At 44.8% G+C, this 10,603-nt stretch overlaps 3 protein-coding genes across 3 annotated transcripts; 1 reads left to right on the plus strand and 2 right to left on the minus strand.

Annotated features, from left to right (window-relative positions):
• The first annotated feature begins 82 nt into the window (after window positions 1–82).
• Window positions 83–3,215, plus strand: rpap3 (RNA polymerase II associated protein 3). Its single transcript, XM_049760539.2, has 16 exons — window positions 83–212; window positions 365–527; window positions 591–749; window positions 824–919; window positions 976–1,103; window positions 1,162–1,283; window positions 1,359–1,429; window positions 1,491–1,616; window positions 1,682–1,809; window positions 1,864–1,985; window positions 2,060–2,130; window positions 2,196–2,288; window positions 2,354–2,674; window positions 2,742–2,839; window positions 2,909–3,009; window positions 3,090–3,215. Exons 2-16 carry the CDS (start codon window positions 375–377, stop codon window positions 3,164–3,166), a joined length of 1,866 nt encoding a protein of 621 aa, XP_049616496.1. The 5' UTR covers window positions 83–212; window positions 365–374; the 3' UTR covers window positions 3,167–3,215.
• Window positions 3,077–6,001, minus strand: LOC125992018 (mitogen-activated protein kinase 12-like). The gene is made up of 12 exons (XM_049760541.2): window positions 5,435–6,001; window positions 4,912–5,041; window positions 4,790–4,848; window positions 4,605–4,716; window positions 4,499–4,528; window positions 4,356–4,403; window positions 4,177–4,291; window positions 4,009–4,080; window positions 3,857–3,936; window positions 3,704–3,782; window positions 3,465–3,638; window positions 3,077–3,401 (listed from the first exon to the last, which is right to left on the minus strand). Exons 1-12 carry the CDS (start codon window positions 5,617–5,619, stop codon window positions 3,337–3,339), a joined length of 1,149 nt encoding a protein of 382 aa, XP_049616498.1. The 5' UTR covers window positions 5,620–6,001; the 3' UTR covers window positions 3,077–3,336.
• A 147-nt stretch (window positions 6,002–6,148) lies between these two features.
• Window positions 6,149–10,589, minus strand: mapk11 (mitogen-activated protein kinase 11). The gene is made up of 12 exons (XM_049760542.2): window positions 10,347–10,589; window positions 8,735–8,864; window positions 8,592–8,650; window positions 8,411–8,522; window positions 8,190–8,219; window positions 8,059–8,106; window positions 7,882–7,996; window positions 7,732–7,803; window positions 7,390–7,469; window positions 7,242–7,320; window positions 7,004–7,177; window positions 6,149–6,934 (listed from the first exon to the last, which is right to left on the minus strand). Exons 1-12 carry the CDS (start codon window positions 10,457–10,459, stop codon window positions 6,861–6,863), a joined length of 1,086 nt encoding a protein of 361 aa, XP_049616499.1. The 5' UTR covers window positions 10,460–10,589; the 3' UTR covers window positions 6,149–6,860.
• Between the last annotated feature and the right edge of the window lie 14 nt (window positions 10,590–10,603).

The following is a 10,603-nucleotide window of genomic DNA, read 5'->3' on the forward strand; positions in this document are numbered from 1 at the left end:
TGTATTTAATAAACATAAAGTATAAATAAAATATAAAATAATGTATAAGATAAAACTAAATAAGCAATAGCTTTACTACGCACGCGCCGGAGCGCAAGGCATGCTGGGAATTCGGTGTCATGGCTCCATGACAACATTGGCACATGAATTTGTTAATACTTAATAACAACCAAGTTTGATTTGTACCTAAAAGCCGGAGAATCAAGGAGAAGGTATTGTACAATTTGAAACTTTTTTCAATCCAACCGATTATTTAAAACCTATTGAGCATTATTTTTATTTCGTTAGCGAAGCGAGCATGATCCGATACGCAGTGACATCAAAACAAAAGCAAATATTCTTTCTAATAATGTCCGTTTCGCAGAGAGGAAAACATGGCCGGTCCGAACAAAGCCATCGAGTTGCAAATGCAAATGCGGCAGAATGCTGAGGACCTCCAAAGCTTCATGAGGGATCTGGAGACCTGGGAGACTGATATGAAAACCAAAGATGAGGAATTGAGAAGAGGCGAGCAGGGAGACACCAAGGTTTGTTCTAGCTGCTAATCCCACACACTTTTATTTTTAAATGTCAGACGATCTGCTTTCCAGCCAAACCTCCCTCCTGTCCGCAACAAGGACTACAAAGCAAAAATGAGGGCGAAGAAGATGAAGATGGCCAACGGTGACGTCAAAGCAGAAGAAACTGACAGCCAGAAGCCATCGAGGATCAAATCGAATGATTATCAATCGTGGGATAAATTTGATGTGGTTAGTCATTTGTTGGTCGACGTTTTTGATAAATACGTGCACCCTAAAAAGCTCAATTTGTGTGGTAATGTTAGGCCAAGGCTTTGGAGGAGATGGATAAGGAGGAAAGTCCGAACGAATCAGATTCGGAAGAAGCTGATCAGGAGCGAGCTTTAGCAGAGAAGGAAAAGGTACTTAAGATGTTTGGAAATTAATAAGCATAAAAATAACACAGATTTATTATCAGGGCAACGCATTTTTCAAAGAAGGCAAATACGACGACGCTGTCGAGTGTTACTCCAAAGGAATGGCCGCGGACCCTTACAACCCCGTTCTTCCCACCAACCGAGCCACCGCCTTCTTCCGCCTCAAAAAGTAAAAGTTTAGAGTCTTATCGTTGTTTCCATGCACTCTAACGATTTTTTTTTCTTAGGTACTCTGTGGCCGAGTCAGACTGCAACCTAGCCATCGCTTTGGACAGCAACTACTATAAAGCGTATGCACGGCGAGGAGCGGCCCGGGTAGCGCTGAAGAACTTCGACGCCGCTTTAGAAGGTACTTTCCCGCAGATCAAAATAGAAAGCAGAGATTCCAGAGAATGGATGTGATGTAACACGAGTTTCTGCACAGATTACCAAACCGTTCTCATGCTTGACCCGGAGAACCTGGAAGCACAAAATGAAGTGAAGAAAATCAAACAAGTGAGTTTGCATTTGCGATAATGTTCAGCGATTAGCTTGCTCACCCTCGACGTTTTGTCAGATGCTCGGACCTCAGGAGCCGAGTGAGGGAACGTCGCCGCAGGTGGACCCAGACGTAGACCAGGAGGAGAAAAGACGAATGGAGGAGCAGCAAAGACGACAAGAAGCCGTGGTGCAAAAAGACAGAGTAAGATTTTTTGGGAGAAGCTACAGAATTCTGGTCAAGGTTGTTCACGTTTCGGCGTCTTTTAGGGTAACGTTTACTTTAAAGAGGGAAAGTACGACGCGGCCGTGGAGTGCTACAGCCGAGGCATGGAAGTTGACTGCACGAATGTTTTGCTGCCCGCCAACAGAGCCATGGCTTTCCTCAAACTGGAGAGGTAAGAACCATCCCGCCATTTTGTTTTCTTTAAATTGCATCCGTGTTCAATCAGGTTCAAGGAGGCGGAGGAAGACTGCACCAAGGCCATCTCTTTAGACGGCACGTATTCCAAAGCGTTTGCTCGACGAGCTACCGCTCGAGTGGCTTTGGGGAAGCTGGAGGAAGCCAGGAAAGGTAAATTAGTCCTCAAATGGAAAATAAATTCACAACAAAAGAAATAAATAAAAATATGATAAAAAATTATGCAGATTTTCAGGAGGTTTTGAAGCTGGAACCCGGGAACAAGCAGGCCCAGAGCGAACTCCAGAAACTTCAATTGGTACGTTTTCACCTTTACCTAATTTTTTTTTCCATTTTATAAATACAAGCAACTTGTATTGTCAGGATGACGTTTCCAGCGGCTTCCTTCAAACATCTGACAGCTCCCAGAGGAGAACGGTGCAGCCCGTTGACAAAGCGCCTCACCTACGCTCCACTGTGAGACATCCACTCCATTTTTTTTTGGGTCTTAATTTAAAACTAAAACTACCAACTCTGCCCAGAAACCGATGATGAGGATCGACATTGAAGAGATCAGCGGTAAGGTGACCTTACCTGATGAGGCGAAGGAGGCCCGGTCCGCCCCGGTGTCGACGATGCTGATCCAGGATATGACAACCTCCCCCTCGCTTTCGTCCGACCAGTTAGTTAATAAAAAAACGCTTCAGCAAAACTTCACACAAGCCAAAATGGATCATCTAGAAGAAAGCGTCCTACCCCACCCCTCCATAAACCTCCCACCGCCGCCCAGCAAAAGCTTCCAGCTGGAAGCCGACCTACGCATGATTGGAAACCAGCCCGAAGTTGTTTACAAATACTTGAAGGTTGGATTTTGTCATTCAAACACAAATTTAAGCCAGCAATCACTAACAACTTTTTTTTTTTTTTTAGCAAATTAAACCAGAGGAGTATACGCGGATTTTCCAGAGTTCCCTTGAACCTCACATCCTCAGTCAGATCTTGGAGACGTTACGGGATTTCTACATCCAGTGAGTACACCATTTTTTTTTAAATGAGCTCAAGAAACGCTAAATGACACTAACATCTATCTGGCGCAGGAACGAACCTGCGGCCGTCACAGCAGACATCCTCCAAAGTCTATCGAGCGTGAGGCGCTTCGACACGGCCGTCATGTTCATGTCTTCCTCGGAGAAGAAAGGTTGGTCGCGCTCAACTCGATTAGTTCCCATTGGTTGTACTCACGTATAATTTTTTTTTCTTCCCCCCCCACCTACTCAGTGCTTAAAGAAGTATTCGACTTCCTCCGCAAAGCCGATTTGGACGTATCGTCCTTAGAGAAGAAGTACGGCGTGTGACCTGTTCAATGGAAGTCATGCTTGAATGAAATAAATATATATTTTGAAACTTGGAGACTTATTTATTTATTTAGCTGCATACCAACATGTTAACTATGGTTAAAAAAAAAAAAAAAAACATTTCCAAAACTCTAAATTGTCCATAGGTGAGTTGAGTACCTCGCCTGACTTTAAAGTGATGTTTCTTTGCCGTCCTTCTGAGGCCTGAAGGTCAATATCTCCGTGACTGTGTGTCCTGCAAAAAAAAAATAATCACGTGGGTCCATGATCAGAAATATTTGATGGAGTGCTCGCTTACGTTTCCACTGTTCTAGCGTCAGGTCCGTGTTGTCCATGGTTTGGTCGTACGGTTGCGCCTCAGTCTCCTCCTCAGTGTCACGGAAGTCGGCGAAGAAGGGAAAGTCCAGGGCCTCCGAGGCGCTGACTCGCTCCTCGGGGTCGAGGAGCAGTGTCTTTTCCAGCACGGACACGGCTGCCACGCAAAAAGTGTGATTTTTTTTTTTTTTTTTTTTGCACTGGATGAAACTTGTGACATACCGTGCGAGCTGGCTTTGAAGAAAATAGAGTGCAGATCCTTTTTGGGAACCTTTGACAAACCTCTGAGGTAGTTTTTGGCCTGTTGGGGGAAATATGCAGTCATGCCTAAGCGTCCCGATACTTTTGCCCATTCAGTCAGGCTTCCATACTCACATCTTGGCTTTGTAGTTTCCCCACAAAATCAGCAGCCGGCGTTCCGGTGGTCTTCATGATTTCTTTGAGCTGGTCCAGGTCTGGCACAAGCTTGAGGTCAAGGTTCACATTCTAATTTAAATAACACTTTCATCCCAATTTCCTCTGGATACGATCGTTGCCCTTGAACAGCGGCTTCCCAAGAAGCATCTCAGCCATAATACAACCAGCGGACCAGATATCCACTAAAAAAAAACAAAAAAATAGGTGGATTAACTTTCCATAGTACCACAGGGTTCAATCTTGGGGCCCCTGTAGTTTTCATTGTACTTGACAAAAACCTGCTTGCGTGTAGTGCATCCAGTTGAGAATGACCTCGGGGGCTCGGTACCAGCGCGTCACCACATAGCCCGTCATTTCCGCGTCGGCCTGCCTCGCCAGGCCAAAGTCGAGAATCTGTTGTCGTCAAAATGTCTTATTTATTGTTCGGTCATTCAGGAAGACGATGTCGGTACTGTACCTTCAATTCACAGTCCGGGTTGATGGCTAGATTTCCTGGTTTTAGGTCCTGGAATGAGAAAGGCAAACAAAGCAAAGCCTCTAGTGTGGGAAGAATCCAGACCCCCACCCCCTAAAAACTGCCTAAACTGAAAGGTCACGTACCCTGTGGATGATCCCCGCGGAGTGGATATACTAAAACAGATGGGAGGGGGGGGGGGATTATCAGTCGTATTTTGAAACTTGGAATGACAAATTTTGAGGCACTCACCTTGAGTCCCTTCATCATCTGGTAGACGAGGAACTGAACTCTGTCCTCTGACAGTCTCTCCATCTTCATTAGTTTGCCCAGGTCAGTGCCCATGAAGGGCATGACCAAGTAGCTGTGGGATTAAAAAATTAAAACAGCCTCATGATTTTATTTTTAAAAAAAGGCAAGAGGGAATTGGAGCTTACAAGTCTCGAATGTGGTCCAGGGAAATTTCCGCTGAGAAAACATCGAGCAGGCCGATCACCTTCACAAAAGTAAACGATTAATTACACTCATATTTGCTTTTAGGAAAATAATTTCATCTCACATTTTCATGCTTCATGTGTTTGAGGAGTCGGAGTTCCCTGTAGGCCCTTTTGGCGAAAAGTTTGGACTGGAAGGGCCGATGGAGCTTTTTGATGGCCACCTGCGAGCTGGTCCGCCGGTCCCACGCTGAACTGAAATGAGAGAGTAGATAAAGTGTGGACGCCCTCTAGTGGTAAGCAAAAGAATCACTGAAATAAATGTGCTCAAAACAGACATTTAATTTTTAAAAACATGTTTAAATATACTGGTGTTAATTAAAGCTTCACCCACCAAGTGTTAAATGTCAACTGGAGAAACGTTCTTTGACTTTTAACAATGAAGCTGGGGGTGCTTTTCTTTGCAGACCCCCTCATCAACGGGACAACAAAGCAAAGCGGGGGTCCTTGTGGAGCCAGCTGTGTCTAAGTAAGGAGGTCCGACTTGGCAAAGTTTCTTAAAGAGCTCATTTAAAGAAACTCATTTAAATATCAGACTGATATTTTTTTGGGGAGTCAAAATTGTACTGGAGTTTGAGTGGTACTCACCAGACAGTTCCATAAGCGCCCGTCCCAATTTGTCTCAGGTCTCGGTACCTTTCCGGGACTTCCCACACGGTTCTGTTGAGGTCCTGCCGGTAAAATCCCGTTCTGGATCCTCTCAGTGCCATCCCCGAGAAACTGGAGGCGAGGTTGTTGATCCGCTTGGGTTCTGCTGCGTCCTGGATGCTCATGAGGAAGGAAATCCAGAGCAGCACAGAGGAGTGTGTCCTGCGGAGAAGTTTGGGGGGCAGAATTGCTCCAGGGGTCGTGCAGCGAAGTACCCCCCCACCACCCCCCACACACAAGCTCGTCTATTGTTGACTGTCGGTCGCCCTGGGCAGTTTTATGGGTGTGTCTGTAATGTGGGACAAACATCTGCCCTTGCTATTCTGCTTGACTGCATTTATTTATTTTAAATCTAACCTATTGATGATAAAAATTTAAACTGGATTTATTATATTTTCGCAAAATCCCCAATGTCGCCATTTGCAAGTTTTCAACAGAAACGGTAAATAATTAAAACTTTTTGTATGCAATGCTGCAATAAATAATAAAGCACTGACCCATAATATAAAATGAATTATTTTTAAAGTTTTGTATATGTTCAATTTGCCGTTTTTTGATGGCATCTTGTTGACAATGTCAACAACCATTCTGTTGCTGCCCTCTTGTGGCCCATACGTGCAACTACAACTACAAAAGATATCACAAACACACGGGTAATGATAACAGCCTTCATTCATGGCGTCAAAATTTAAATGATCTGACAATTAAAACACACATTAGGTGGTACAAAGTGTTCATAACAGAAATACAGAACATAAAATTCATACTGCCCCCCCCAAAAAAATGAAACATTCCATGCTACCTGTGAACGTCTCCACCGACGATCCAGAAGCCACTGCGACATTACTTAAGATACAATTTTACATTCAAACATGTAGAAATATCCAACATTCAAAGACTAAAACTGTCACCCTGAAAATCTACAAGGTCAAGGTTCACCCCCCCCCCTCCCTTTGCATTCCTGAAAAACTGATCATGTAAGGAATTCCATGGCAAGAACTGTGCTGACTCTGGAAATTAATCATTGTGCATTTTTAACTTAGCTGTAAACGGACCTCTTGGCGTATATCGAGCACGTGTGTGATATGATCCCGTTAAGGTACTCTCATGCAGTATGCGGGCTAAATGCTAAGCTTTTTTAAAAATTTTTTTGTCCTCGCAACATTGAGGAGCCAGATGCCGTTGTGCTCTCTCTTTGGAAATCCTAGCGTGTCTTCCGTCTTGTTCCAAAGTTGCTTTCTCGTATGAATCACCCCCCGAGAGCCGTGTTGTTCCTCTTTCGGTCACGCGGAAAGGGAAACACAACAGCGAGCAACTTTTGACCTTAAATCTTCCCTGTAATTGTGAAACGTGCCGACTCCTTGAGTCACTGCTCCACCTGAAGGCTGCCGGACTTGCCGGCCGACGCTTTGAAGCCGTTCACCTCTGTAAACACCAACTCTGTCCACAAGAGGGCGCATCTGATCAGAAACAATAGGGGGCTTGGATACGCTCCAGGTGGAACCTCACCTTTCCATTCTTCCAGAGTGCGGTCTTTACTCTCGAGGGTTTGGTCGTAAGGCGGAGCTTCGGGTTCGTCGTCCGGGTCGTGGTACTGCGAGAAATAAGGGTGGGCCAGAGCCTCGCTGGCCGAGATCCTGCCATCGCAGTCCAGGACCAGCATGCGCTTCAGCAGACCGACCGCTACGCAAACACGAAAACCAAAACATGGTATTGGATCATACTAATGTCCATTGGATGTACTCACCTAATGGATTTGCTCCCCGGAAGACCTTCTCCAGGTCTTGCTGAGGCATAAAAGGCAGTGACTGGATGTACTTCTGTGCCTGCGTACACCAAATTATTTTTAGTTACATCAAAAATACGTTTGGATAAAAAGTGATGTCACGGCTCACATGCTCAGAGCAGATCTTCTCCAAGAGGTCCGGGGTCGGCGTCCCGACCATCTCCATGATTCTCTTCAGCTGGTCGATATCTTTTTTTTTTTAAGCAGGAGGGGTTAAAGAGAGATCAACTAATTAAATTGGCTTTACTACACAGCAAACGAGCGAGTCGGACCCCCTTTGTGCCGGCTCCCATTCATTCCCGGCTCCTATTCTGTGCTGGCCTTCGGAAAAAGAGATTGTCATGCAAATCCAAAAGACCTCGGCGGATCACTTTGCCAAGATAATGGAGGGTGGGGAGACGGAAAAAAAAAAAAGAGGCTGCGGCCTCTTTCCACGGCTGATAAAGGATACAGTCCGTGCCGGGAAAAAGCACTTTTCCTTTCAGCAGCTCTCCCATAATACATCCAACAGACCAAATATCAACTGTGAAGACCACACATCAATCAATAAAAAGTCAGGATGAGTAATTTTAAACAAATTAAATAAATTAAATAAATTAACCATTTTGATTGTAGTGCATCCAGTTCAGCATGATTTCCGGCGCCCGATACCATCGAGTCGCCACGTAGCCCGTCATCTCGTCGTCCGTTTGCCGGGCCAGGCCAAAGTCGAGGATCTGCCGGGATGCGGGTGACCTCATTCAAACCCCCGAAAAGACGCCGAGATGGTCGCGCTTACCCTCAGCTCGCAGTCTTCATTCACCGCCACGTTACTTGGCTTGAGGTCCTGCAGATAGGAAAGTAGTAGCGTTAAGTTTCATGGGGAATGCGAACTTGATAGCCGAGCAGACAGGAAGTGGAGGCGCTCACTCTGTGAATCAATCCTGCTGAATGGATGTACTGGACGCCGCCATGCATGAGGAGATAAATGACAGGACAAAGGTCAGCTGTGCACTTGGTCATATACGACCCCCCCCCACACGGAGGCGTCTCCATAGTAACACTGAACAGCTGGAGACGTCTATTTTAAGCATGCCTCGGAGATTTTTTTTTTTAAGTTTGTTTAGATTGATACAGGAACAGGAACACACCTTTAGCCCACGCAGGAGCTGATAAATCAAAAACTGGACGTGCTCGTCGGACAACCTTTGAAATTTGACAATGTTATTGAGGTCGGCGCCCATCAGGTTAGTCACCAGATAGCTGAAGAAAAAAAAAATACACAAAGAAATGTAGGTGATGACATGACAACAATTATATTTCAAGACTCACAGTTCATTGAAGTCTTCCAACGCTGCAGCGGGAGTGAAGACATCCAGCAGGCCGATGACCTAAACGAGACGGAAGATTTGGGATCCGTAAGCAGGCGGGCGAGGCGAGGCGAAGCGGGCGGACTGCATTCAGGATGCACCAACATTCTCATGTTTCATGTGCTTGAGGAGCCGCAGTTCCCGGTATGAGCGGCGACTGTGGACTAGTGACTGGAAAGGCCGCGACAGCTTCTTCACCGCCACCTTCTGCCGCAGGACCACGTCGTAGGCCGAACTGGAAAGGGGAATTGAGATTTACTAGGTTAGACCTTTTGCTGGTCTCTAGTCCTCATTGCCTGACTGCACTGACCCCCCACCCCTCCCCGGCGGATCTTCCGACATGAAGCTCACACATGCCATGTCTCCACCATGATGCCATTTTCCGTCCACGGAGTGTTATGCTCTCATGTATCTTGTTTATTCAGCGATGGATTTCATGATTTGAAATCAAATATATTCATCTTTGATAAAAAATAGCCATTTATTCAACTGGTGAAATACAAAAATGGAACTTTGCGATTTGTTTTATTCATGCTTGTCGGTGTTTAAGTGGCCCAGATGAAATTGAAACTGGATAATCCCAATCGATGACGTATGGATAGCTCAGCTATGCTACAATGGAAAAGAATATGAGCCCGGGTCTCGGTCCCAAGAGGGTTTCCCATGAAAACCAACAAAATAGATGCATACAAAAGTCATCACCCCCCTCCCCCATTCTCATGCAAAATGCAAAGCAGAGCCCTGGAGAGGAATGTCTTTGGTGTGTTTTATATCATTTAGGAAATTAACAAAGCAAAATAATTATAATTATTAAATATGAGCTGATAAATGACTAACAAAAAAGTGGGCGGGGCCAAGGGGAAGCAACGAGCTGATTGGCTGACACATAAATAGATGAAAGAAAACCAACAAAACAAGCAGGAAACAAAAAACAAAAAAAGAACAAAGACACAACCAGCTTTTAAGTAAAATAACAAACTACATTTTAGCTTAAATACACTAACGCGAATAATAAGTTGTTAAAGGTGAGGAAATAGTCTTGCGAAAGAGCAGAAAGTAAATCGGTTTCACAACAGAGGAAGTCCCAATCGTGTCACACCATCCCACACAGGATTTAAAATGAAACCTGTGAAATTACACTTGATAAGGGACAATATATATATTTTTTAAAAAGAATTTGAATGTTACTAATCTATCAGGAGAATTTTTAACAACACAAAAATAACCCCCAAAAGTAACCGTGATTCAATCAAAATACTGCAATAGTCGTAAAAAACTACTTTTATGAGTAAATCACTTTTAAAAGATACATTTGGAGTATTTTTTTTAAGCATTGGAAAGAAACTACAGAGTCATCCTGCCACATTCTTTATGTAACATCCCGATTTAGTCTCAGCTCTGCCACACCACTTGGTCGCAAATTGAAATCTGCCATTTTGTCTCAATATGAATTTAATTTATTGCTGTCGGGGCTGGTTATTGCCATAGCAACCATGACATCCAACTGAAGAGGTTTTAATGCACAATCAAAGAGGAATGATTGGATGAATTACTACGACGGTGTCACAATGAAAACAAAATGTGATTATTTGACTTTTTGGAAATAATTAGCTGATTTGGTCTTATTAAAAGAAAAAAAAATGTTTCATTTTGATGGCCAACATGCATGCGGGCATCTCTGGGCTGCAGCCTCGCCCCTGCACACACGACTACTCACCACACCGAACCGTATGCTCCGGATCCAACTGGCGTAAGGTTCTGGTATCGCTCCGGCACCTCCCATACCGTCTTATTCAGCTCCTGTCGGTAGAATCCCGGCCTGGCTGCCATCTTTGGTCGCTGACAAGGGAATGCAATAAAAGGGGGAAGAATGGAGAAGCGAAAGTGAGACCGGTTGATCGGGGTGCAGTTCGCTCTCCGAGCCGAACTGATTGTGACGATGCACACCGGCCACACTGGTGGCCTGTTTGCCCC

The sequence above is a fragment of the Syngnathus scovelli genome, chromosome 22, assembly GCF_024217435.2.
Source record: "Syngnathus scovelli strain Florida chromosome 22, RoL_Ssco_1.2, whole genome shotgun sequence".
Taxonomy (NCBI): Eukaryota; Metazoa; Chordata; class Actinopteri; order Syngnathiformes; family Syngnathidae; genus Syngnathus; species Syngnathus scovelli.

Excerpts from the sequence above, each read along its gene's own strand:
- rpap3 (XM_049760539.2), top strand. The coding sequence starts at position 375 with ATGGCCGGTCCGAACAAAGCCATCGAGTTGCAAATGCAAATGCGGCAG. Across the intron at positions 1,284-1,358 it reads CTTCGACGCCGCTTTAGAAG|ATTACCAAACCGTTCTCATG; the intron begins GTACTTTCCCGC and ends GTTTCTGCACAG. Across the intron at positions 2,289-2,353 it reads CGCCTCACCTACGCTCCACT|AAACCGATGATGAGGATCGA; the intron begins GTGAGACATCCA and ends AACTCTGCCCAG.
- LOC125992018 (XM_049760541.2), bottom strand. The coding sequence starts at position 5,619 with ATGAGCATCCAGGACGCAGCAGAACCCAAGCGGATCAACAACCTCGCC. Across the intron at positions 5,042-5,434 it reads GGCGCTTATGGAACTGTCTG|TTCAGCGTGGGACCGGCGGA; the intron begins GTGAGTACCACT and ends CTCTCATTTCAG. Across the intron at positions 3,402-3,464 it reads GACGCTAGAACAGTGGAAAC|GACACACAGTCACGGAGATA; the intron begins GTAAGCGAGCAC and ends TTTTTTTTGCAG.
- mapk11 (XM_049760542.2), bottom strand. The coding sequence starts at position 10,459 with ATGGCAGCCAGGCCGGGATTCTACCGACAGGAGCTGAATAAGACGGTA. Across the intron at positions 8,651-8,734 it reads AGCACATGAAACATGAGAAT|GTCATCGGCCTGCTGGATGT; the intron begins GTTGGTGCATCC and ends CGTCTCGTTTAG. Across the intron at positions 8,107-8,189 it reads CAGCAGGATTGATTCACAGA|GACCTCAAGCCAAGTAACGT; the intron begins GTGAGCGCCTCC and ends TCCTATCTGCAG.